Source organism: Zootoca vivipara, chromosome 10, assembly GCF_963506605.1.
Source record: "Zootoca vivipara chromosome 10, rZooViv1.1, whole genome shotgun sequence".
Lineage (NCBI taxonomy): Eukaryota > Metazoa > Chordata > Lepidosauria > Squamata > Lacertidae > Zootoca > Zootoca vivipara.
The window spans coordinates 43385869-43413201 of NC_083285.1; the positions used below are offsets into that span (position 1 = coordinate 43385869).

The window sequence follows — 27333 nt, forward strand, 5'->3', positions numbered from 1 at the left end:
GGCTGGACTGGATGAATCCCAAGCCGGAATTAAGATTGCCAGAAGAAATATCAACAACCTCAGATATGCTGATGGCACAACCTTGATGGCAGAAAGTGAGGAGGAATTAAAGAACCTTTTAATGAGGGTGAAAGAGGAGAGCGCAAAATATGGTCTGAAGCTCAACATTAAAAAAACTAAGATCATAGGCACTGGTCCCATCACCTATGGCAAATAGAAGGGGAAGAAATGGAGGCAGTGAGAGATTTTACTTTCTTGGGTTCCATGATCACTGCAGATAGTGACAGCAGTCATGAAATTAAAAGACGCCTGTTTCTTGGGAGAAAAGCAATGACAAACCTAGACAGCATCTTAAAAAGCAGAGACATCACCTTGCCGACAAAGGTCCGTATAGTTAAAGCTATGGTTTTCCCAGTAGTGATATATGGAAATGAGAGCTAGACCATAAAGAAGGCTGATCGCCGAAGAATTGATGCTTTTGAATTATGGTGCTGGAGGAGACTCTTGAGAGTCCCATGGACTGCAAGAAGATCAAACCTATCCATTCTGAAGGAAATCAGCCCTGAGTGCTCATTGGAAGAACAGATCCTGAAGCTGAGGCTCCAATACTTTGGCCAGCTCATGAGAAGAGAAGACTCCCTGGAAAAGACCCTGATGTTGGGAAAGATTGAGGGCACAAGGAGAAGGGGATGACAGAGGACAAGATGGTTGGACACTGTTCTCGAAGCTATGAACATGAGTCTGAGCAAACTGCGGGAGGCAGTGGAAGACAGGAGTGCGTGGCGTGCTCTGGTCCATGGGGTCACGAAGAGTCGGACACGACTAAACGACTAAACAACAACAACAACAAAGTTTATCATTGGTATGAGCTTTCGTGTGCATGCATGCGAAAGCTCATACCAATGACAAACTTAGTTCTCTAAGGTGCTACTGGAAGGAATTTTTTTTATTTTGTTTCGACTACGGCAGACCAACACGGCTACCTACCTGTAACTAGAAACATGCATAGTATTCAATATGACATCACCATGGGAATGTGCACCTGAAAGCTTCCTTAAGGGGTAATTCACTGATGGCTTGCCATTGAATTATCCCACTAAAATCAGTGGGACTCTAGTCCCCCCCACCCCCCCCCAGGAAACACATTAATATTTCCTCACTCATCAACTTCTTTCTTAGTGCTCAGCATTAATTTTAATAGGCCATCTGATCTTTTTCATAGATTTACATGGGCATATGAGAGAGAACATCATTCTTCGATGATAGAATATGGCATCGCAGAAGGTATATAATTATCTCTCTTGCAAATACGGGGCATAAGATTCTATGCATATTGATATAGTTTCTTTAATAACATTACAAAAATTAGTACAATGTCCATATTTGAACATGCACACACATTCATATGTTGGTCTTGATGACCCAACCAAGTGTCAGGCTGACCTATAGAAATCAAACTGCTAATGTGGGGGCTTATCTCAGCAAACAATCTGTTGGCTGCTTTGCCTGTCTCTTATCAGTATCCAGTGGTCATGTGGCTGTAGCTTTGACCTGTATGAAGCAAGCAAGGCCAGCCTAATTTAGTCAATCCCCAGCTCTTTGGTCTGAACTCACTGCTACAGAACTCCAGCAGAAGAGGGATTTTTTCACTCTCTTCCTTGGTAACAGGAGTACAGTTCAGTGTGCTTTACCTTTATAAAACCTCATCTGTGTTACACATAATCAATGCCTTCATTCCGAAAATTTGACAGTGCTGTTATGCAGTAGCTCCACAATTCCATTATTGCAAAATCTAACATGTATTTCTCCTTAATTGGGCATAACGAGAGATATATCGTACAGTGGTGGTTTTTATCCCCTCTGTTTACAACAAGTCATAGATGTGGGAGTGATCAACTGGAGAGTAATATTTACTGCTGTAAAACACCCATGTCATTTGAGTGCTAGGCCCCAATGCTCTAGCATGGCATTTTAAAGCTGCGAACCACCGTGACTTGCTTTCCCACCGAGGGAGCCATGCGACCGTGATGTTCTGTCATTGAGCTATACACCATGTATCCAATGGTAGCAATAGGAGTGACTGTGCAACTGCAACAATGTGACTAATGCATTGTCGTCAAGGAATAAGAGGCGAGAATTTTGAGTGTTGCTCTGCAGTGGTGTCATGGCAACAAAGCACATTGACAGATTGCCTGGTGTGAAGGGCTGGCTTTGATTCTCTGTCATTTCACTGCAAGACTCAAACCCAACGATGAAAAATCTTCCAGTTTATATTGCCGGCAATGAAGTGACGCAAAGCCAGAGGGTCGCAAGATTCATCCCTGCTTAGTTTTTCCTTCTGTCGCACAAAACCAGTCTCCTCCAAGATGGATCATTGGGCCATCAGGCTAACATTTGAAGGCAATAATTAACCTATCAACTACATGGGATCTCATCATTCCCCCCCAATGTTCTATCATTATTATTATTATTATTATTATTATTATTATTATTATTATTTGAAGTAAGAGAAGATAGCTGGCAGCTCCCTTCAGGGGTCTGGCTGTATGACATAGGGGGTAGACCACACCATTCAACCCACCTGTCAGTCATGTGGCATCATTATGACACCAGATCATTGACAGATGCCTTGTGTCACCCACCTGTCAAAGTCCTTTGCACAATGCTTTCCAAGCACCTGGCAGCCAGCTAGTTTTCCGGCACTTGAGATTTTGCCAGCCCTGGCAAAAGCACCATGCACAGGACTTGCAAAGCTGCTATCTGCAGGGATTGGCTGCTGGAAGTTGGTTGCACAGCCAGTGCAGGAGAGTTGAACTCTGCTCATCAGCTGATAGGTGGTGACTTCAGCTCTGCTCTCTGCAGGATTTAGTGATGCAGTCCAGTCAAGTCCCCCCAAATGGCTTCACTGGCCAAATTGGAACCCATGCCGAAGGTTCCCTACCCTCATATAGAGAAACAGTGATTATTTTTTGTCTATAAAGAATGCTGGTTTTTTTTCATATAAGAGACCCCAAAGCGATTCAAAATGAGAGCGCAGGACAAATGTAACAAACTCTTAAAATACAGTAAAATTGTAACAGCAAGGAAAAACTACAGGTTGTCTGTCTGTCTCTCAGACATTGTCACGCAAGGCCTGATTCATTTTGTGCACAAAATTGTTTTAAACATGCCTGCACCAGGTGATACTTTCAATTTCTCTTCTGTATAAATAGCATTTACATGTGGCACAAAGTTGGAGAAATGCTCGCAGACACTTTGTAATGTGAGCGCCCGATGTGAAAACAGCCCAAGATCTGTAGGCTCTTTCACATAAGCCACCAAATGTGCTTTATTTAAAGAAACAAAAAATAACTTTCATAGTTTAAAATGCACAAGCATGACTATGTGCACATTTAAACCCTGCACATTCCCACCCCCTTCTGTTTTTACATCACACCAGAAGTGTGAAAACATAGCTAGCAGATGGCAAGAGTCTTTGGTTCATAGCTACTTGAGAAGTTAATGTGTTGCTATGCTTTATTAGCAATGCTAAGAACTTATTATACTGTATTTGTAATACTTTTGATGCCTGGTTCATATGTTGTTTGTCCAGAAGCAGTGTCCCACAGCATACATATGTTGTTGGTTTCTCAGCTCAGTTTTAGCCAAAAACACCACCCAAACTGAATGTCTGGCCAAGGGCTGGCCTTTGCCCAAATCTTGGTTTAATCACTTGTATGGGATAACAGCGGCCTGTATCAGCTCATCAAGCATGTTCCAGTGGCAACATGTTTGGGGATGAATGTCTCACTTCCTTCAGCATTTAATGTGAGGCCAGGTTTAACTGTCCACCTCAGAACCAGTTTTCAGTCCTAGATCTCCATGCCCTCTTCCCTTGAAACCTGGGCTATAATGATGTGTGTATTTGAGCTCATGCAGAATCTTTCCCACTGACAGAACCAAGGATCATGGATTGGGGACTAGAGACAAGGATGCGGCTTCCAGTCAGGACTTGGGCCTGGCACTACACATACAGAGAGAGAGTTTTTCTTGACAGTAGGTTACTTTACTGGGCCAGCACATAATGTGCTAAAATCACCTGAGCCACTTGGGTTTGACAAAGAGCCCTTAAAAGGGAGGTGGGGGCTTTTGAATCTCCAGATGTCACTGGATCTGTCAGCCATGCTGGTTGGGGCTGATGGAAGCAGATGTTGCAACATCTGGAGGGCCAGATGTAAAGGTAAAGGGACCCCTGACCATTAGGTCCAGTCATGACCGACTCTGGGGTTGTGGCGCTCATCTCACTCTATTGGCCGAGGGAGCCGGCATACAGCTTCCAGGTCATGTGCCAGCATGACAAAGCCGCTTCTGGCGAACCAGAGCAGCACACAGAAACGCCGTTTACCTTCCTGCTGGAGCAGTACCTATTTATCTACTTGCACTTTGACGTGCTTTCAAACTGCTAGGTTGGCAGGACCCTACCCATGTACCCTACCCCTGCCTTAAAAATGCCTTCCTTAAAGGCACTCTGCCACCTTCATCAGGCATCATTTTTAGACAGCTCAGTCCTTCAAGCGGGGTTTTAGGTCAGCCCTTTTGACTGGAAAGCTCGGTTCATCCCAAGCCTCACACACAAGCACAAGCAAGACTATTTCTCCACCTCAAGGGAGCTATAGAATGTATTTGGCTTGTCCTCGCCTCGGTATTACTGCAGTGCAAGGGGGAAAGAAAAAAAAGAAATATGGTGTTGTCAGAATCTGGGGCGACTGAAAGTGTTAGCTGGAGACAGTTACTAGGCAACGGCCGCACCATGGGACATAAGTAAGCCGAGAACTCGTCGTTCTCTCTGCAGCTCACAGTATTTGTTCTCTGTGTGTGAGACAAAGTGAATGTGCGATAGTAAATGCGTGGCTGTGTGTCGTGAATGGTATGCTGGTGAGGAAGTGGCTGTGTATTTTCAGAGAGTATGAGCATGGTCACATCTCTCCCCCTAGTATCCTAGTAAAAATTGTCGAGACAAAAGGCCCTGTCTGCACCACATATCTATCTAAAGGAGTATCATACCACTTTATTAACAGCAGTGGCTTTCCCCAAAGAATCCTGGGCTCTGTGGTTTGTTAATGGAGCTGAGATTTTTTTAGGAGATTCCTATTCCCCTCGCAGAGCTACAATTCCCAGAACTCCTTGGGGAAAAGGGGCATAGCTGCCAAGTTCTCCCTTTTTTTAAGGGAAATTACCTTATGCTGAATAGGCTTCCTCGCGAGAAAAGGGAAAACTTGGCAGCTATGAAAAGGGGTTGATTATTAAGACACTATGAGAAAGTTATTCTCTGTGAAGCGAGTGTTATCCTAACAATTCATGACACTTAACAAACTGCAGTTCCCAGGATCCTTTGGAGGAAGCCATGACTGTTTAAACCAGTATGATACTGCTTTAAAGTATAGGGCAGATGGGGCCAAAGATTTAAAAGGTGCTGTGCCATCATTCAGCTAGAAAGCTCAAAAAGGTTACCTTGGGCAGAGCAATCATCGTGGGAGCCTCTGGGCTGTCATTATTTTGCAGGAGAGATTCAAGCACTCACCAGAACTTGAGGTTTGTGCAATTGAACTGGATTAAAATGGTCTGCTGGCCAATTGCTACAAATCCACTAAAAGGAGAAAAGGACTTCTTGCCGTTTGGAAAGTGACAGAGAAACACATTGAAAAGTGCGGAATGGATGGATGGTTGACAAGAAGATGTGTTAACATCCTGCAGGCAAATTGGGCTGAATGCTCAATAAACGCCACACATAGCTGTGTAAGCTTTGTGCAAATCAGGATGAATTCTGAATGAATAATAGATCATCTGGAGAAGCCTTGTATTTTACAGAGCTGTTTCAAAGATAAAATGAGAGAACACCACCTAAGCCACTGTGCAGGAAGAGCAAGAGATAATTTTACCAAAAAAAGAAAGAGAGAGAGAGAATATAGGTGTCTTTGGCCCAAGAACAGCAACGAAAACCCAGTATCCGCATTAGGACAATACCTTTATTAGACCAGCCAAAATGGTGTACTAGCTTGTGAGTTCTCCCTGGTATGTAAATGGGGAGGGGAAGTTGGCTGGTGGTGAAGTCTTAGAGCCTGCACCTGATGCATTTATCAGGTGCTATGCAACCTGAAACCTGGATAGCACCTAACAGAGGCTCATGTGAATGTGTGTGCTGCCTTCTCTCACATTTCTGTGACCAGATGCAGACACTGCAACTTTCATCAGCCAACTTTTCCCCTCCCCCCTCTGTTTACCACCCAGCCCGTTGAAGAGCTATAGAGAACTCAAAATATTGCACATTATTTTCTGGCATTATGGTTGGCTTAATAAAAGAATAGCTTGAATTTTATTTTTTGAAGGGTGCGGGTGTTATTCTTCAAGTTTATTTGACTTAGCAGTATTTATAATATAATGTATGGAGTGCTTTGAGGAAAGGGGGAACTAAGGGCTCAGATCTAGGTGCCTCATATCAATATTTTCATGAGCTCCATAAAACACATGGACTTTATGCCAATTCCCTCAAAAAATCTGATTTCCCTTCACAAACCCCCCCACAATGAATATGGAAGGAGTGGGCAGTGCTTCTATTGCTCCTGAGAATCCTAGAAACTTGTTTTAATTCTTCTTTTCTTTTGTGGACAGTTGGTGAGCCACTGCAGCTTTTCAGTGAAGGCCGAACTTTTTAAAATGGATGAAGAAAGAAGTCATATGAATTATGTAGGTGGAGAGCTGACAACGTTTATAGGTGACAGGAGGGAATCAATAATATGTGAGCCTGCTGGGACGATGGGGTTCCACAAGAGTTTGTGATGCAATACCATAATTCGAAGAGATTTGTGGCATTGACCAATCTGCTGCTATCAATCTGGAGTTTAACTAGTTCATGTTAACCTTGGCACCACTTGCTCTTCCCTTATCAACATCATTAAATTCATCTGCAACCTGCTTTTTTACCCTTTTCCTGCTGAGGACGTCTACATGAGCGGAATGATTCCTAGCAGAAGCAGCCTTATACAAGAATTACTTATTTATTTTGCCTTGGTAAGGATTATCATAGCATAAGTGAAGAGGTTTTGTTTTTTATAAGTATTATTTTGCTTCTTTAAAAATAAAAATTGAGCTTCTACTTTTTCCTTTGGATTCCCAAAGCTGGAAATATACCTTAGACAGCATCCTTTACATCCTTTCGAGTGGGGATCAAATTGTGGATTTGTTTTTACTGACACGCGAACCTTCGTCATACTTTTTGTGCTGCTGACATCCAGGACTTCACAAGGATGGTGCACCACCTGCCTTCTCTGTTCCAAAGGAAATTTAAAGCAATTCTCTGTTTTCTCCTCCTTTTGGCTGTCCTGGTACACATGGTGTTGGATCTGACCCTCTCCGCTGGCCTTGATTCTTGTGGATGTACCCGCAAAGGAGAAGATCAACCTAGTCCCGCGTTATCAGCCCAGAATAAGTTAAACCTGAGGATTCTCCAGGACTTCAGTGGCAGCAACAGCTCCCTGGAGAAAGGGGTTCACTCGCCAGAAGGTGTCCCGCATGCAGGTAGCAGGGGAAACACCCCCCTCCAAAGCCACAACTTGGAGCCAAAAGAAGCAGAAGAAAAACCAACATTGACAGGCAGGTCCAAACTGGCTGCGCTTTTCGACCACCCGCTCTACAAGATCCCAACCCCAAAAATGACGAAGAAAGACAAGCTGTTTGCTACCAGACCGAAGGTGAAGATGTTTGTGAGAAGTAGCAATGAATGGTGAGAGGCTCTCTTTTTTTCATAGGGGGACAGCTGGATGGCCCACGCAATTTGGTATGCATCCTCTTCAGGGATGGCATTCATGGAGTCAAACCCACTTCGTCAGATCTGACAAAGTGGGCTTGAGTCCACCAAAGCATATGGCATAATAAATATGTTAGTCTCAGGTCTACGAGATTTAAAATTATATTATTTTGCAGCATGTTTAGGTTGGATCAAAGATTGGGCACTGCTAAATAATACACAAATTTTGGATTTAGAGGGGTGGAATAATCGATTTAATTGGCATTCTTATTTGGCATATAATAAAGTAGCGGTAAATAGGGATTTCCTAGATCATATAATTAGAGGAGCATTGTATAAAGTTTGGACAAATTATAAGTGGCTTCTGGAACCAAAAACACCCTGGTGGGTTTCACCCCTTGAGGAAATAGGAGTAAAAAAAAAAGAATATGGTTAAAGATAGACCAACATACCAGCAAATAATAACAAAAGAGCAAGGCGAGTTAAAATTAAAATCGTATGAGGAAATTAAGGATTTGTGTAGCAGTTGGCTACAGTATTACCAAATAACTAATCTTTTAAAAGAAGATAAGAAGATTGGTTTTGAACATGGTAGCTCGAAGTAGCAAAGTGAATTAGAACAACCCAATAAAAAGACTATATCAAGAATTTATAAATTACTATTAGAATGGGAATTGAAAGAAGAAGTAATCAAAGAAATAACGATCAAGTGGTCACAAGATCTAGGTAAACCAATCTATTTAGAAAGGTGGGAACAGCTATGGTGTTACGATATTAACTTCACTGCCTGTTATGCTCTGAGGGAGAACATCATGAAGATGTGTTACCGCTGGTATCTCACACCTGTAAAATTGGCAAAGATTAATAAAAAATATACAAATTTATGTTGGAAATGTAAAGAGGAGGTTGGCACATTATATCATATGTGGTGGGGGTGTAAAAAAATCAAACAATTCTGGACAAAAATTCATGAGGAATTTAAAAAAATGTTTAAAAGAACAATATATCAAAAAGCCAGAAGCATACCTATTGGTGCTGGTAACAGAAGATATTCCTAAGGAAAATAAGATCATATTTCTCTATGGTACAGCAGAGGCGAGGATATTAGTGGAAAGTCATTGGAAAACAGAAGTGATACCAGAAATACCGGAGTGGAGATCTAAACTGTATGAATATATGGCAATGGCAAAACTGACTGTAATTATAAGAGGGGATTCTATCCAGAAGCTGAAGGAAGAATGAAAAATGGTAGAAGTGTACATGGCAAAATATGGAAATGTAAGCTAATCAGGCCCGGCTCTAGGGGTAGTCTCGGGGGCGCGGGGGCGCCAGGGCGCCGGGCTGGCAGGAGGGTGCTGCGCGCCAAAGCCGCAGCAAAGCCGTGCTGCGCACTGCGCCCACCCACCAGGGCGGGGGCGCCAGAGCGATCTCCGCACCAGGGTGCCAGGGCACCCGATCGGCTTGAGACGGCCCTGAAGCTAATCAAGCGTGAGCACATAAGGGTTAAGCTCACAAGGAGGAAAATATTGTACAGGAAGGGAAAGTATTTCAAATATAATTTATATAACGCAACAGAAAATTTATAGGTAAGATTAAATGAGATCGTATATCGGTGAGGGAAGTCAGGAGGGGGAGGGCAAAAATCAGGAGAGGAGGGAAGGGGAGGAGATAAAGGATTGGGCTTATATGATTGGATGAAAGGATTTTTGATTCTGATACCAAGGATTGTATTTTACTTGGGAATATCCTGTTATTATATTATTTTATGTGTTTTGTTTATCTTGTATTGTTATTTTGGGATATTTTGTTATGTTTTGTAAAAATAAAAATTTAATAAAGAGTTGAAGTGGGGGAAGAGAGAGAGAAAATACGACACCTAGAGGTCTTCTGACTAGGTTATTATACTTCAACGTTTACAATAAAGCTATACCAGAAACCCTGAAAAATAATAATAATAATAAATATGTTAGTCTCTGAGATTCTCTGTTACTACTTAATATAGGGATACATGTTGCTTTATATTGAGTTAGACCAACAGGCCATCCTGTCTAACCTTTGCTGACTGTGGCTCTTCAGGGTCTTAGGCTGAGATATTGCCCTTAGATATGGAGAAAACGAATTCCACCACAGAGCACATGCGCCTACCAGCACTTAGTTGCCATTTTCTGATCTCTCAGGGCAGCTGGACTCAGAATGTTGGCCTGCCGTTTGATAAACACAGCTTATACATGGGGGCTCAAGCTTCTTTGCAACATTTTTAGATGGGCCATGGCTGCCCGCTTTCCAATTAAAGCAAGCAGAGGCTTCCCGTCCATCCTCTCACATCACAACAGTCAGCCAGTACACTTGGTCTTCATTGGCTCGTTTTTCTCCCTCCTCCACCCTGGGCTCTTTTTCCTAAAGGGTTTTTGTGTGTGTACATTTGCAAACCTTGTGATACCCCTGAATAGGCATGCTGTTCATTCTAGTGCTATGGAGGGAAACCTGATCATTCTATTCTCGCATTCATTAATGAAGATGCATAAGAAAATTTTGGTCCAGTGCAAGTTCATTCCCTCTTGCTTCCCAGTAGCCAGATTTCTGTTACCTTCCGGAGCTCACTAGCCTATGATAATATATGCAATTGTTTTTGTGTGTTGTGGGGGTATTGGATCTGCAGGGCTAGCAGCAGTAAGGCACATGGGAAGCTTCCAAAACACAATGCCAACCCTGCTTGGCTCCGGTTCTACACTGGCATCAATCGCTATGAACTGTATGCCCGCCATGACCCTGCTCACCGTGCCACGATGGAAGATTTGGCCAGGCAGCCAATTGTCAGCTCAGGTATTCTGTGCCACATTCATGTCCCTCGACCGCCCATACTTGCTTTCTTCTCACTTCACCCTGCTTGTTTGCCTTGGTTCCCCCCTCACTCTTTCAGTCTCCACTTTTCTCTCCCTCTCCCACCCAGCCTGTTAAACCATCCTGACAAGAGTCTTGTGGGAAGGGGGATAAGCCGCTTTCCGGAATGTTCTGCCTCAGTGCTAAGCGCCAGAGCGGACTCTGTTAATATTTAAATGCCTGGTTGTTTCCTCCTCGTTCTCAAAACTGGGAAAGGTGGCGGCTTGAGCCTTGTTCCTTTTTAATGTAATTTCAGTCCAGAAGCCTGGAGGGACGCAGCTGAAGCTGATCATGACCTTCCCCAACCATGGACAAGCCCTCTTCAAACCCATGAAGTGAGTAAGGAAGGCCAGCAATGCTTTTAGAAGCCCTGTACCAATATCCTGGGTCCAAGTTCTTTTTCATGCATGGCAGTAACCTGCCAGTGGACTCCACCTGGAAAACAGATTGTGCTTGGAACCTTCCAAACTTTGAGTTAATTAGTTACCAGGCAGCCTCTGTGTAGCAAGAGGGTGAGGGTGACCCCCTTCGTGCCAGTTCTCAAAACAGAGCTAAAAGCAAGGCTGTGTTCGGACATAAACCTCTGGAGCAACTGTAGAGAAGGCTCCTCCTTTGATTGCCACAACCCTGGAGAACCATCTCTGCCACCCCTCACACTCTTCATTTATTAAATTCCAATACCACCCATCATCTGAGGATCCCAGGGCAGTTTGCAAATACAATAATATAACCTCACTGCACACTACCAAGTATTGTTGGCTGAAACGGATGCTTTCCCTTCATCATTGCCCAGATTCTTCAGCAATGGCACAAGTTTAGACTATGGACTTAATGGTCTTAGTAACACCACATTTCCAAGCAACTGGGATTTCAGTAGCCCTAACCTAGCGATGGGGACGTGGGTAAACAGCGTTTCCATGCGCTGCTCTGGTTTGCCAGAAGCAGCTTTGTCATGCTGGCCACATGACCTGGAAGCTGTACGCCGACTCCCTTGGTCAATAGAGTGAGATGAGCGCCGCAACCCCAGAGTCGGTCACGGCTGAACCTAATGGTCAGGGGTCCCTTTACCTTTACCTTTAACCTAGCGATGGAAGTGTTGTATACCATCTCCTGAAAATATGGGATCTTGCCACCTTGGGGGGTGGGGGTGGGGTGCAGTTCTTCCCTGGCCATTGGCACTCACCACTGTTGCTTCGCTAATAGTTAAAGCAAACAGTTTTGATGGACCATAAAGCAGGTGTTTCTATAGAATTAATTATGGGATTTGTGTGGACCATCGTTCAACAACATCCTTAGAATGATGCAGCATAAGATAAACCTAGGCCGATACTGTGGAAATGGCAGAGAACCATCGATCACCTTGGATAAGTTTTAGCTCCCGCAGTAAATGGCGAATTCAGCCCTCCATGTTGTGGTTTGTTTCTGATGGAGAGGTGCGACCTCTGGTGGTGAAAGATGTGAAATGTTGTGCTATGTTGTTCTCAATGGACTCCTCTCCCCTTTCATTTAAGGCCACAGCCATGTTGTTTCAGCCTTGGCCAGTGGTGCAGTTAGGCTGTTTTAGACTGGAGAACCTCGTAGTCTTCCATCCCTTTGCCCTTCTTCAGACGAGTAACGTGTATTGTTTCACTTGCTTCAAAACCAGGGCAATTATTGGGTGGGATGGGGGCTTCCTGCTCGTTATACCAAAATGGGCCCTAGACTTCTGTGTCAAGAGTTCTGCCTCAATTGCTCCTAGTTTGCATAGCTAGGAATAAAATTTCAGGGCTTCTCCAGACAGGTGGTTTTCCCCCCTTGTGGGTGTATCTTGCAATATTGACACAATAACAGTGCATTAATGGTGGGTTTATATTGGGCTGACCACAGAGGATTCCACATTATTAGTTGTACTGTGATGCTTCCCCTACATCAGGCATCCCCAAACTTCGGCCCTCCAGATGTTTTGGACTACAATTCCCATCATCCCTGACCACTGGTCCTGTTAGCTAGGGATCATGGGAGTTGTGGGCCAAAACATCTGGAGGGCCGCAGTTTGGGGATGCCTGCCCTACATTATTGCATTACTGCTGTCTGAAGGGACTCTGTTGCACTAGTATAGTGCAACAAAAGCAGGACACACACACACACACACACACACACACACACACACACTGCTCCAGAACATTTGTAGTATAAGTGTAAAAAGTTGCAGAATTTCAGCAAGACATTACAGGGCATGCACCAATTGGAAACGGAGTAGTATGTCCATCCCTGCTGGTGCAAAAAGTATTGAAAACAGAATCATGTATGTAAATTTGAGCACAAATCATCATAAACACCCAACAAAAGGGATGTATGCAGTGTGCAGAGTGACTATGAGTTGCAAAAGATGTGTGGGCTTCAGTTCAACACTCGGCAGTGAACATCTCTGATAACCCACGCCATCTCTTCTTGCCCCCCCCCCCCCACTCCCCAGGCAAACCCGAGATCAGGAGACTCCAGCAGATTTCTTTTACTTCTCAGATTTTGAACGGCACAATGCAGAAATAGCAGCATTTCACCTCGACAGGTGAGTCCAGCACGGTGCACTCTCCTGTCCTGTAGGGTGCGGCAGACTCCTGCCAAATATTATCATTATCATTGATTTATCAATTCTAAACAACCATCTCAAGGCAATTGACACTAAAGATAGTGTCCAAGACAAGTATTCGTGCGAAGCAGAAAAGACAGGGCTATTTTGCAAACTGATTGTATGTTCTATGATAACGAGCATTTGTGTAGGATTTGTTGTCTGTGTTTAGAGTGTTTATCTGGTTATTTGTTTCATTTTCCCATTTTGCTCATTTCTGGGGAGGATCCTGGATTTTCGAAGAATTCCCCCTGTCTCTGGCCGTTTGGTGAATATAACCAAAGAAATCCGTGATATCACAACGGACAGGAAACTGCTTAAGACTTTCTTCATCTCCCCAGGTGAGCACACTGTCCCCTGTTTATCCCTCCTTCATAAGATGAGCTCTACTGTGTATAACAGGTGTGGGGAACCTGTTGCTCCCCAAAAGTTGGTGGGCTGCAGCTCCCATCATCCCTGATCACTGGCCAGGCCGGCTGGGACAGATGAAGGGGAAGAGGCCAACATCCCCCAGAGGGCCACAGGTCCTTCAACCTTGGTGTAGACCGACTGTGCTAGCCATGTAAGCTGTTCTCCTCTCCTGTTATGTTGCTTTGCACCCACAAGACGTGTGGTGGCATGTTGACGAGCTGTTGGTATTCCCTGACTTTTGCTTTCCTCCATTTTGTGTGGGTCAACCCAGCCGGCAACGTCTGCTTCTTTGGCGAGTGCTCCTACTATTGCTCCACGGAACATGCTTTGTGTGGCAAACCTGACCAGCTCGAGGGCTCGATGGCGGCCCTCCTGCCGGACAAAGAACTGGCCGAGCGGCGTTCGTGGAGAAGTCCCTGGAGGCGTTCTTATTCCAAAACCAAGAAAGCTCAGTAAGTATGCTCAGGTGCAGAGGGAGGACCAGTATTGAAAGAGAGATTGTGAAAAGCAAGTTCTGCATGAAGAGAGCCAAACAAAGGAGGAAATTGATGAGCCAGGACAGCCAAAGACTGAGGAAGCAATGTCTATATGTCCCTAAACCAGGGCTGCCCTAGACATTGATGAGTCTGCATGGGGTGCTGAATCTACATTCCCCCAACCCTCCAATTTAGGTGACACCACCACACTTCCCCATATCTGTCCAGCACTTCTTAGCTTGCCTTTTCTCCATCACTTCTAAATCGTTCTTGTGTGCACAATGTAGCTGTGCTCTATGGTGGTGAAGTAAACCGACCAGCAGACTGGTTCAGTGGCTCCTTCAGGGCTGGTTGGCTCTGTCAATATACAGGAAGGGTAGCAGGAATTCCTGAAAGGAATGTGCTCATGGGATAATATGAAATGCTGGTATTTCTATGATTTTATGTTGCTGGAGCCACCCAGTCAGATGCGTACAAATACAACAACAACAACAACAACAACAACAACAACAACAACAACAACAACAACAACAACAACATTTCTTATGTGTTTATTTCATAAACACAATACTATTTTTTATACTGCTTTATTGTAAATGTTTGGAAAAGTAGCAGTACAAGCAGGAAGAATTAACTCCCCCTTAGTTAGGGGGTGAACACACGCTGATCTGTTTTCTGTTGGAGACCATCTCCTGAGTCATTTTTGTTTTAAGCTCCGGAGCCATTGCTCTAAAAGCCAGTGCCACAAAATTGCATTACATATTCAACTTAGGAGGCCCCGACTCTGCTGTTTGTGGTCTCAAAGCGCTGCAGCTGTACATGAAAAGCCTCAAACAGAATTTATGTAATCACACTTAGCATCTGTGCCCTGTCGGGGCGATGGATACGTTGACAAATGATGTGATGACCTGGGGGAGCTAGAGAAGCTATAAGGAAGGGTGGAGACAGTTAAATTAAAGGTTTCTCCCCACCATATGCAATTAATGATAACCTTTCATGACTATCTCTTCTAAGGTGGGAGTCAGATGATGATTACTGTGCAGAGGTACGGCAGACGGCACCATATGACAACGTATCCCGACTCCTCAACCTCATCGACATGACTGTGCTTGACTTCCTTATGGGTGAGCTTGGGTACATTTCCTCCTGCGAGCTGCACTGCATTTGGGGACGGGACCATAGCTTAGGGGTAGAGCATCTGCTTTGCATGCAGAAGGTCCCAAGTTCAACCCTTTGGGATCTGCAGTTTTAAAAAAGGATCACAGAAGGGTGCCTTATACAGAGTCCGACCACTGGTCGCAGCCCTCCAATATTTCAAACAGGGCTCTCTCCCAGTACTACCATGACACACCAGGATTCGAACCTGGGACCTTCTTTATGCCCCTCAGAGCAGACAATCCCGGGATAGATGGACAAAAAGTCTCAGCTGCTTCCTATGTCTCCCAGTTTCTGACTGCTACAACCCTTTCCGTTGTGTCATTCCAGTCCTTTAGCTCGGCCTTTAATAGAGAGACTTTGCCTCATTACTTTTTATTCTTAGGCTCGATGGAAACTCAGCAGCACTGAGAGTTCCTGAGAAACAAATTAACTCAGTCTGCGTACATCTGCCTGCCAGCCAGATTCCCCGGAATAAGCACCTCTGGCTGTGCATTGTGTTAATATACGTGACTAGAACACAACCCGCTAAGCACATTGAATTGCATTTCCCATTGTTTAGTTCTCGCCTGTCTTTTGACATCACCTTATTCTCCGACATACCTCATTTCATGGGACCATATCCTTCCACCTTCTCTCTCCCCCCCCTCCAATCCAATTTCGCACATTGGATGAAGCAGGTTATTTGCCAGGGAAACATGTCACAGTGAGTCAGTGAAGGGCTTGGATCATGAAGTTAATGAAGGAAAAGCTTTTGGTCTTCTCCTTCTCCCCGAAGCTACCTCCACCCTTCCCCAAAAGCCTCTCCTAGAGGGTCAGGGGTCTTCCTGAACAATGTGGGGATGGGGCAGGGGTGGGAGGGGGCTGCTGGAGTCAGAGGTGGACTGGGATAAAGGGACCAACATGATGCCCACACACACTGTCCGTGGCGACTGCCGAGGCCTGCTGACTCTCCCATTTAAAAAAAAAAAAAGATTGAAGGGGGTTGGTTGCCTGCTTTTCTTCTCTTGTATTTTATTTACTTTCAAACTAATTTGTAATTTTTAAAAAATGAAAAGTAGTAAATAAATACTTGAACTAATTAATCACCACTACTGCCACCACCACCATTTGGTGTATTGTTTATGGCCAGATTTTTTTTGCCTGTAAAGTGGGTGTTTTCTGGTGCACAAAATAGTTTCTTAGATTTCCCAGTGGAAAAGAGCTTGGGAACTTCAGAATTAAAGAGCACATGGCCTCTGTTCTTATCAGCTACATTCCTTATATTCTAAAGATTTTCCTCCCTATTTACAATATGCTGCCCTGGGCTCCTTTTGGAGGAAAGGCAGGATATAAATTAAATTAAATTAATTAAATAAATAAAGCGTATTATGTTGTTCTCATCCCTACTCTTTCTCTTTCCTCAATTTGATAATACCAGTGGCAGTTCATCTTACGTCTGTGCCACTCACAGCATTTTATGGGGGGGGGGGGTTGCATCTGATTTGCCCACCATTTGGCTATGGTTTGACAAGTTACATAAACTGGATGGATTCCCCTCCTTTCATCCTTTTGTCATCGGCGCCAATAACTTAGGCTGATTTGTTATTTCTGTCCTTGAGATCGCTTCTGCTCCACTTAATACTTCATAATTACTTCTGCCCTATCTAACAGCTTTCAGGTTGTACCCACTGACCAATTAATAGCTGGGCATTTCATTTCATTTCATTTATTTTTATCTCTCTGCTGAGGATAGTTCAAGAGTTCGTGGGGGGAGGGGGGGGAATAGGCTTTCTCTGTGATCCTAAACATAGGTAAGGCACACTGGGCTAAACAGTCATGCCCTACACTTAAAGAACCCTGGGAACTGTAGTTTGTTAAGGGTGCTGAGAGCTGTTAGAACACTAGTCCTCTCACAGAACTACAATTCCCAGAGTTCCCTGGAAGCAACTCTCTCTTTAATTAGCATCAGATGAAGAGTTTTGATGACCTCAGGCTGTTTGAGCCTTTCTAGTTTGCCTGAATAAAACACAGGGCTTTTTTTTCAGCCGGAACTTGCCGGAACTCGTTCTGGCACCTCTCAGGTGGGTACCATTGCCATTCTAAGAGAATGAGGGAATGTTCATGGTGAGTTCCGGTACCTATTTTTCTAGGCAAATAGCATGGAATAAGGATATTGTCTGATAATTGCTATTTGCTATTGTCTGCAGTTTTTTTCTTCTTCATTTGGTCTTGGAATTTATATCCAAGATCCTCTCAGGGTGGACTTCTCTAATACCTTCTTCCTCTTCTTCCTCCTCTGATTTTTTCTGTCTGCCTCCTCTTCTATAATTCTTGTCTCCATGCGTAGGAAACATGGATCGCCACCACTATGAGACCTTTGACAAGTTTGGGAATGACACTTTCTTCCTTCATCTGGACAATGGCCGAGGGTGAGAATGCAGCGTGCTTCCCTGTGTGGGCGAGGGACTAGGGGAAGCTTTTGAGGTCTGTCCTACAATGATCTGCATTTTGAAGAAAGGGCTAGGGCAGGTGAAATATACTCGGAGTCGAGAGTGAATTTCATGCTCTTTATTCAGCTCATATTCATCAAGGAGAAGAAGAGAAGACGAATGGCTCTTTTCCCAAAACCATCTGCTTATATACATTATTTACACAATGGGCCTTGCGTGATTGGCTACTTCAGGGCTACACCTGTGGGCCAATTATATTGTGGATTGACTTCTGCCTGCAGCCTGATTGGCTGCTCCAGCAGGCCAATCAGGTTGCGGATTCACTTCCACCTGGAGTTGGATTGGGTAGCTCCCGCTGATTCTGAATCCTATTGTTCTAGGATTCAGCTCAGTACATAACACCCCTCCCCTCTAAGTTCCAGTCCTGCCCGGGAAGTTGCATTCGTAGTCCCCAAGGTCTGCTGGCCGCCTCCGTGTGCGTTGTGGCCTGGGGTGTTCCTTGGTCAGGGGTTCTGGTTCTGGCTCGTGTTCCGAGGCTGCTGGCTGTGCCGGGGCTGTCTGGTCTGGCGCCACTGAACCACTAGGTTGTGACTCTGGTTCCGGTGTCCTTCCAGCCTCGGGGCGCCCCTCTGTGCCTACTGCTTCTGCTTCCCCTGCCCACCCCTCTCGCTCTACAGGCCTCACTGCCCTGCTGTCCCCTTGGGACCCCTCTGTCCCGCTCTCCTCCTGGGTTCCTCCTGGGAATCGTCGCCGTAGCTGGTCGCAGTGGCGGCGCCAACATTGCCCCCCTTCCGTTAGTACCTCGTACGACACGGGACCGGTCACCTTGGTGACTGTGGCGGGTACCCATGCTGGGCCTGCCCCAAAATTCTTTGCATACACTGGGTCCTGGGCCACAAATGTCCGGGGGTTCCTGCCTTTCCCCACCACTACCTCATCCTGAGCTCTGTCGGGGTGAAGTCGGTCCAGTCTAGTTGCAAGGCGCCGGCCCATGAGTAGTTCAGCTGGGCTCCGGCCCGTCGTTGTGCTTGGGGTGCTGTGCTGTGCTAGAAGAAATGCGGCAAGGCGGTATTCCCAGTCCCCTTGTGTTATGCGGCGGAGGCTGTCCTTGGTGGTCCGCACCATGCGCTCCGCTTGGCCATTGGTGGCAGGGTGGAATGGTGCTGAGCGGATGTGGCAGATGGCGTTCTGCGCTGTGAAGGTCTGGAACTCCTCTGACGTGAATGCGGTTCCATTGTCCGAGACGAGGGTGTCAGGGAGCCCGTGGGTTGCAAACAGCTTACGTAGTACCCGGATGGCTGCCGCCGTAGAAGTGGACGGTACGAGTGCGACCTCCAGCCATTTGGTGTAGGAATCCACCACTATGAAGAATGTTTTTCCCTGGAAGGGGCCAGCGAAGTCCACGTGCAAGCGTAACCATGGATGTCGGGCGGACTCCCAGGGCTGGACTGGGGCCCTTGGGGGATCCGGGCGGGATTCTTGGCAGGTCTGGCAGTGTTGGACCCAGGCCTCTATCTCTCTGTCAATCCCCGGCCACCACACATAACTCCTGGCAAGGGCCTTCATCCTCACTACCCCTGGGTGTGTCTCGTGTAGGGCTGTGAGGACCCTTTTGCGGAGGGGCTGGGGAACAACGACCCTGCTTCCCCATAACAGGCACCCCTTGTGGGCCGACAGTTCATGTTTGCGGTTTGTGTAGCCAGCGAATTCTGGCCCGGGGCTGCTGCTGGGCCATCCTCGCCACACCCAGTCCAGGACCCGGGAGATGACCCTATCTTTTGTGGAATGGTGCGCAACTTCTTGTGCCTGAATGGGTCGGTCAGGAAGCAGCTCCAGGGTCATAACCTCTTGCGCAGGCGCTGGGTCGGGGCCTGTTTCTGGTAGTGGTAGCCTGCTGAGTGCGTCTGCGTGGCCCATCGCCTTCCCAGGGCGGTGGATTAGTGCATACTGGTAGCCGGCAAGGAAAATTGACCACCTGAGGACACGTGGAGACAACACTTGGGGGGTCTGCTTCTCGGGGGCAAACAGGCCAAGCAACGGCTTGTGGTCAGTCACTATGGTAAAGGGCCGCCCGTACAAGAAATCATGGAATTTTTTTACGCCCTTCACGATTGCCAGACCCTCCTTGTCAATCTGTGAGTAGTTTCGTTCGGCTGCAGCAAGCGTCTGGGAGAAGTATGCCACCGGCACCTCTCTTCCATCCGGGAGTTGGTGTCCCAGGACAGCGCCGATGCCATAGGGAGAGGCGTCGCATGCCAGCACCACTGGCAGCCTCTCGTCGAAGTGTGCCAAGACCGAGTTCGAGACGAGCAAGTCCTTGACTGCCTGGAATGCGGCCCTTTGTCGCTGGCCCCACACCCAAGGGGCCCTTTTATCTAGGAGTCTGTGTAGGGGCTCCGCTACCGCTGCCTTATGGGGAAGGAAGGCATGGTAAAAGTTCAATAGTCCCAAGAATGACTGAAGTTCGGGCTTGCTCTTGGGCGCTGGGGCCTCACAAATGGCCCGTACCTTGTCACCGGTTGGATGGACCCCTTCTGCGTCCACCTTAAATCCCAGAAAGTCCACCTGCGGCACTCCCAGTAAACACTTTTCCCGCTTCACCTTGAGGCCCGCCGTCTGGAAACGGTGCAGGACGGAGCGGAGGCGGTCCTCAAATTCCTCTGGTGTGGGCCCGGCGATCAGTACATCATCGAAGAAGGGGGTGACGCCAGGAATCCCTTTAAGGAGAGAGTCCATTAGATTCTGGAATATGCCTGGTGCCACGCTAACGCCAAATTGCAGCCGCTTTACTCTGAATGCCCCTCTGTGCGTCACAATCGTCTGAGCCTCTGCTGTGGCTTCGTCCACAGGCAACTGTTGATACGCTTGGGCCAAGTCCAGTTTGCCAAAGATTTTTGACCCAGCCAGGGTGGCGAGGACATGGCTGACCACTGGCACTGGGTATGCATGGGCCGTGAGAGCCTTGTTTATGGTGCATTTGTAGTCTGCACAGATGCGGACCGAACCGTTAGGCTTGACGGGTGTGACAATTGGAGTTTCCCAGGGGGCGTTGGGCACCGGCTCCAGCACTCCTTGCTCCACGAGCCGGTCCAATTCCTCGTCTATGCGGGGTTTCAGGGCGAACGGGACCCGGCGGGCCTTGTGCCTGATGGGTCGTACAGCGGGGTCTAGCTGTAGGGCAATGGGGGGTCCTGTATATCGTCCCAATGCCCCATCGAAAACCCCTGGAAACTCTTTGCATATGGCGTCCACGTCCACTTGTAAGCTAGTGCGGTTCACCCCGGTAACGGCTAGCCCCAGAGGTCCAAACCATGCCAGTCCCAGTAAGCTAACGTAGGGGCCCTTAACTACCAGCAAGTCCAATTGTTGCTTTCGCCCTCGATATTGCACCCTGAAGGTCCCCACCCCCATTGTAGGGACCTTACGTTTCTGGAAGTCCCGGAGGGTGAATGGGGCCGGCCTTAGTTTGGGACCCCCATTAGGGCACAGTTCCCTTAATGTTCGGGCCGAGATTATGGATAGAGTTGAACCCGTGTCCAGCTCCATGCGGCATGGGGCTCCCTCTATCTGTACCTCTATATAAATTTTCTCTGTGCTGGGATGGGGCAACTGGAATACCTGGTAGTCCGTGATCTCCGTCGAGTTGCCTTGGTGCATGGTGCCGTGTGACCTGGGGCTCCTGGATCGGTCATCTGATGCTTGTCGACGGGTGAGTCGAGCCCGACACACCCGGGCGATGTGTCCCAATTTTCTGCACTGCCTGCACTCTGCGTTGCGGAAACGACAGGTCCTCCTCTCGTGGTTCTCCCCGCAGCTTGCACAGTTCCCTCCTTCTCGTCGAGGCTGCTGTGGTGTGTGTGCTGCTTGAGTGCGCCGCTGTACTCGGTGTACTTCCTCCCTGTCAGATTCGGATTCGTCGGTGAGGTCTTCGTGGTAGACCCTCGGTTGGGATGGCGGGGCCGGTCGTGCCTCTTGCGTTGACCTCTCGGCGGCTTCGGTAGCCAGGGCTTCCTCCAGAGCAATCTGGAACGTGAGGTCTTTTTTGGCGTAGAGGCGTCGTTGCAACATCTCGTCCCTCAGGCCACCGACGAGGCGGTCACGAAGCATGTTCTCCAACTCTGAGAAGTTGCATAACCGGGCGGCTTGGCGGAGGGAGGTCACAAACCCAGTTATGGTTTCCCCTGGGGCTTGCCGCTTTGCGTAGAAGGCATTTCGGCAAGCTACCACCGAGGGCTGTGGTGAAAAGTGCTCCTTCAGCCGTTCCATTATTGTTTTGTAAGAGACGGTAGCGACATCTCTAGGTGCAAGGAGAGCCCGGGCGATTTCAAACGTCTCCTCTCCACAGACGCTGAAGAATGTCGCCCTCTTCATGGCATCGTTGGTGACTTCTTTCGCTTGCAGGAGGAAGTTGAAACGGGCGGCGTACCCTTCCCAGTCTCCTGATGCTGGTTTGAATGGCAAGAAGCTGCTGTCGGTTGCCATTCTGGGTTCCTTGGGTCCTGGAGCTGAAGCCTGGATGCACGGTGCGATGCAGCGGTGCAGCAGGTGGCGGTGCTGCGGTGCAGTGCGTGGTGGCGGTCAGCTCAGCAGGATCCCACCTTCGTCGCCAGTGAAATATACTCGGAGTCGAGAGTGAATTTCATGCTCTTTATTCAGCTCATATTCATCAAGGAGAAGAAGAGAAGACGAATGGCTCTTTTCCCAAAACCATCTGCTTATATACATTATCTACACAATGGGCCTTGCGTGATTGGCTACTTCAGGGCTACACCTGTGGGCCAATTATATTGTGGATTGACTTCTGCCTGCAGCCTGATTGGCTGCTCCTACAGGCCAATCAGGTAGCAGATTCACTTCTGCCAGCCGCCTGATTGGCTGCTCCAGCAGGCCAATCAGGTTGCGGATTCACTTCCACCTGGAGTTGGATTGGGTAGCTCCCGCTGATTCTGAATCCTATTGTTCTAGGATTCAGCTCAGTACATAACAGCAGGCATCCCCAAACTGTGGCCCTCCAGATGTTTTGGCCTACAGCTCCCATGATCCCTAGCTAACAGGCCCAGTGGTCAGGGATGATGGGAATTGTAGTCCAAAACATCTGGAGGGCCGAAGTTTGGGGATGCCTGGGCTAGGGTATTCCTACTTCAGGCTGTTAATTGAGGTGAGCTGCTTTTCTGGGAGTGAACTTTGAAAGCAGGAACTTACAAGACAAGGATCTAAAGCAGGCAAGAACCAGAGTATAAGGTGGCCTTGTGGCAGGTTTATGGTGAACTCCTCTTAGCAAACCATTATTTGATTATATCAGGCAGGGCCAGTCCTACTGTAAGGCAGAGCGAGGCAGCCACCTCAGACAGCCGGTGCTGCAGCCCTGGGAAAGTGGCGGGATATTAGAGGGCTGAACTATGCCACATGCCCTGCACTGTACCTCCCAGGTTAACCTGCTGTCTTCAGAATATCGTTATTATGATGTTTGTATCCCGCCTTTCCTCCTCCCCATTTTATCACCCAACCAACCCCAGGAGGTAGGCTTGGCTGAGACAATGACTGGCCCAAGATTAATACCCACTCGGCTCCATGGCTGAATGAGGATTTGAACCTGGGTCTCCCAGATTCTAGTCCAGAACTCTAATCACTATGCCACACTGGCTCTCAGATGTGGCAAAGGATGCTGCCCAGTCGCCAGTGTTGACACAAGATTTGATTGCAAGCCCAGTCAGCTTTTGTATATGGAATTGGGGAGCGATGTTGTCTTGTTCCTCACCACAGGGGGTGAAATGTCTTGGATTTGACCTGTTGGAAAGTGCTCAATGGCTGATGTTAATGACAGACCCACATATTCTGATGAAGAAATGCAACTCAGTTTTAACGCGGCGGCAATGTAATCAAAAGCTCTTTCCAGCTGACCCAAAGATATTTGTCTTTTAGAAGACTTGTTAAAGTTCCCAGGAAGCCACAAGCTTTAAATGTGCTTTAAATGTATGGTGCAGACGTACAAACTTGACACGCTTTGGAGACGATGGCCTTGTAGTTTGTGATACTTTCAGAATTGGGTTGTTGTTTTTTAGGAACAAAATTCTCTATACCTTAACAGAAAGAAAGGAAAATCCTTAAAATTGTATAGATATTTAAAGGTAAAGGGGCCCCTGACCATCAGGTCCAGTCGTGTCTGAATCTGGGGTTGCGGCGCTCATCTTGCTCTATAGGCCGAGGGAGCCAGCGTTTGTCCACAGACAGCTTCCGGGTTATGTGGCCAGCATGACAAAGCTGCTTCTGGCGAACCAGAGCAGTGCACGGAAACGCCGTTTACCTTCCCGCCGGAGCGGTCCCTATTTATCTACTTGTACTTTGATGTGCTTTCGAACTGCTAGGTGGGCAGGAGCTGGGACCGAGCAACAGGAGCTCACCCCGTTGCAGGGATTCGAACCGCCGACCTTCTGATCAGCAAGCCCTAGACTCTGTGGTTTAACCCACAGCGCCACCTGGGTCCCTATAGATATTTACTGATATCAATTCAATATGTGGGAGGGGAGACATTAAGTGGTTTGGCTGTCCTCCAACTTCCCCATTCCATACCATTTACTCTTCCCTTCCAATGTCCCTCCCTGATATAATTATAGGATAGCCTGAATATAGCAAATGACAGCTAGAGAGTACAAAACTGTTTCTACACAGGGGTGGGAAAGTTGTAGTTCCCCATCTTTTGTTGGACTCCAGCTCGCATCAGCCCCAGCCAGTGTAGCCAGATGGTCAAGGATGATGCCTCTTAATAGTCCAGCAACATCTGGCGGGTCACATTCCTGCTCTACACCATGCTAATATCCACCAAAATATATTAATTCTGCAGGGGAAGTAAACTTTGCAACAGGATCATGAATACAACGCTACACAAGCACACCTAATCTACATCATTTGCAACGCCATTTGCAACATTTGGACTTTAAAATATCAAAAGAAGTATTTATTGAGCAAGATAACGGAGTCTAACATGTTAGCATCTTCCAAAAATAGAGAAATCATCTCTGCCTTTTGTTCTTCTCAGGTTCGGGAGACACTCCCATGATGAAGTGTCCATTCTGGTTCCACTTCGGCAATGTTGCATGTAAGGCTTGTTTTCTCCCATCTTGTTTATACTCTGTCTTTGGAGGGGGTATAATTGAGGAAGTCTTATTATTTTGAGGTGGGTAATCTTTTTGGTTCTGTAGGCCAAACTGATCTCAGTTTTCAGGTTAAGAATTTCCCCCTAGTCAGATTGTAGTGGCATGGAAGGGCGTGGGTGGGCCATTTGCCTCCTCTACATAAGCCCATGCACCTTGTCCACCACTGTGCTCTGCTGGTGGCACATTGTGTAGGCCAGGGGTAGCCTTCCATATGTTTTGGACTACAGCTGCAATAATCCCTGACCATTGGTCATTAATCAAAAGCACCTGAAGGCCACCGCATTGGCTGCTCCTGGTTAATCATGAGGGGCTGGCCATTGGACTTGATGACCTCTCTCCCAAGCCTACAATTCTATGAACTAGCTCTCATCTCAGCTATCTGAAGCATGCATGCCTAAGATAGTTCCCAGCAGATACACTGGAGCACAGCGCAATTGAGGATGCAGGCTCATTTCTGCCAAAAGCCAACTGAAATGCCCACACTCAGAGAAAGCCTACTCAGCTACTTCCACCACCTCCTGAAGCTGAAGGGAGATGCAAGTGCTTGTGGTTAAAACAATCAGCCTTTTATGTAGGGCAACAACTGAGCAAAAATTTCATCAGATATGAAAACGGACTCAGCATTTCCTCCACCCTGAAACACTCATGGCATGATACTCTTGCTTTCAGGTTTGGGATAAATATGGAGGAAATTATTTGGCAAGAATCCATAATGTTTGTGGTTAGTCTGACCCTATAACTTCTTGCCCACTCTCACCCCTGCCTCTGATGTGGTTCTGATATCCCAAGTCTGTGCATATACTAATGAAAATGCTCAATGTGGCATTTCTCATGGCTGGGTTTTTTTTTAAAAAAAACGTTGTCCTTCCTCTTCCTTGATTTTTCCCTGTTGCTGTTAATGGATCCAGGATAAAAAAGTCAACGTTCTTGCGCCTCCAACTGCTTGCTATGGAGCCTTATCGCTTGAGTGACGTCATGCGTGAGTCCTTGGCCACTGATCACCTGTCACCAGTCTTGGCGGAGCCTCACTTGAAGGCACTGGATCGGCGGCTCCAGAAGATATTAGACATGGTGGAGGACTGCGTGAAGAAGAGTGGAGAAAGCCAGGAAGTCCTGATAAATGACTTAAAAGGACAGCAGTATACATCCTCAGAGCTGCGAGACAAGAGAAGTAGAGCTGCATGAAGGGGATGGATCTCCGGCCCTTTCAAACACACCTCTTTAATGCTACCTCTTACATTCAAGCCTTGCCGTAGGGAAGTCACTAGTCATTCTGTGCTACAGTGTGGACATAAATGGGTTAGGGAGCAACCAAGGGAGAATGGAACGTGGAATGTCTTAAAAGAACAAGAGGGAGGTCCTGGAAGCACAACTTGGACCAAGTATAAAAGGAAAAACTGTGAGCATTCAAGCTCTTGAATTGTCTTGAAACTTGCAGTGAAGCCTTGGAAGCCTGGTAGGCAAGCTGTTGTTTGAATGGGAGGATAGTTAAAGCAGGGGTAGCCCACATGGTGCCTTCCAAATGTTGGTGGACTACAACTCCCATCATCCCCTGACCACTGGCTGGAAGTGATGGGAGCTGGAGTCCAACAATAGCTGAAGGGCATCATGTTGGCAACTCATTAAAGTTATTAATGCCCAGTGGAGCTTCATTTCTGTTCCTTTGTAGAATTCTTTTGTAGCTGAAAGAAAGGAATGTGACTTCTCCTCCTCCTCCCACTTCTCAGAGCAATCCACACAGCCAAGAATCTCTCTCATACCCCCCTCTTCCTATTTATTTTGAGCCATTCGCAGTGCTTTGAGCTTCTGTATGGAAGCGTGAACTCTGCCCAACCTGCCATTGTTAACTATGTTAGCTTGCCTGGGGATGAAAAAGAAGTGAGACTATGTGCGCTCATCTTGATCTCGCCAGGTGTTGCTAACATGCGTTTCAACCCACTTCAGTCCCTGATTGAAGGTGGCAATAAATCATAGGCTGAAGGAACTTCAGGCCCCGTTGTCCTAAGATATTGATGCTGTGAGCAAGTTCATTGCTGCTTTTACCCACAAGGCTTCCTGATCTCTACTTGTGATCAAAGAAAAGAGGGCAACAGTACTATGGGCTATGCAAAACTCCAAGAGTGCCTAGAAGCAGCAGTAACAAAAGCAGCCTCCTCTCTCATAAAACATTGCTCATAGACCAAGGTCCATCTAATTATTATCACCATCATCATAAACAATCACCATAACCAGAATTTTTTCCCGTGGAAAAGCAGCATACAGTGTAAATCACGCAGTCAGCCTTATTGGTTTATTTGTATGCCGTCTTTCCCGGGGCAAACCATGCCCAAAGTGGCTCACGGTGATGTCAGAATGGAACACGATAATACGGTAAGAAAATGCATGAAACACAACAAAAACAACTCACTGCAGGAAGCTGCCAGATACCAAACTG

At 46.9% G+C, this 27333-nt stretch overlaps 1 protein-coding gene across 2 annotated transcripts; it reads left to right on the forward strand.

The window, feature by feature from the left end:
* The first annotated feature begins 1151 nt into the window (after nucleotides 1-1151).
* LOC118091421 (extracellular serine/threonine protein kinase FAM20C-like) lies at nucleotides 1152-27111 on the forward strand. Of its 2 annotated transcripts, XM_035128413.2 has the most exons (11): nucleotides 1152-1284; nucleotides 6649-7759; nucleotides 10443-10606; nucleotides 10920-10998; nucleotides 13119-13211; nucleotides 13497-13612; nucleotides 13954-14134; nucleotides 15173-15282; nucleotides 17643-17724; nucleotides 24782-24841; nucleotides 25808-27111. In XM_035128413.2, the coding sequence occupies exons 2-11, from the start codon at nucleotides 7284-7286 to the stop codon at nucleotides 26082-26084; spliced, it is 1638 nt and encodes a 545-aa protein (XP_034984304.2). In that variant the 5' UTR covers nucleotides 1152-1284; nucleotides 6649-7283; the 3' UTR covers nucleotides 26085-27111. The 2 variants fall into 2 exon arrangements, with proteins under 2 accessions (XP_034984304.2, XP_060135811.1); XM_060279828.1 differs by lacking the exon at nucleotides 1152-1284 and having other exon boundaries at nucleotides 6534-7759.
* The last annotated feature ends 222 nt before the right edge of the window (nucleotides 27112-27333 follow it).

Excerpts from the sequence above, each read along its gene's own strand:
- LOC118091421 (XM_035128413.2), top strand. The coding sequence starts at position 7,284 with ATGGTGCACCACCTGCCTTCTCTGTTCCAAAGGAAATTTAAAGCAATT. Across the intron at positions 7,760-10,442 it reads GTGAGAAGTAGCAATGAATG|GGCTAGCAGCAGTAAGGCAC; the intron begins GTGAGAGGCTCT and ends TTGGATCTGCAG. Across the intron at positions 13,212-13,496 it reads GCAGCATTTCACCTCGACAG|GATCCTGGATTTTCGAAGAA; the intron begins GTGAGTCCAGCA and ends ATTTCTGGGGAG.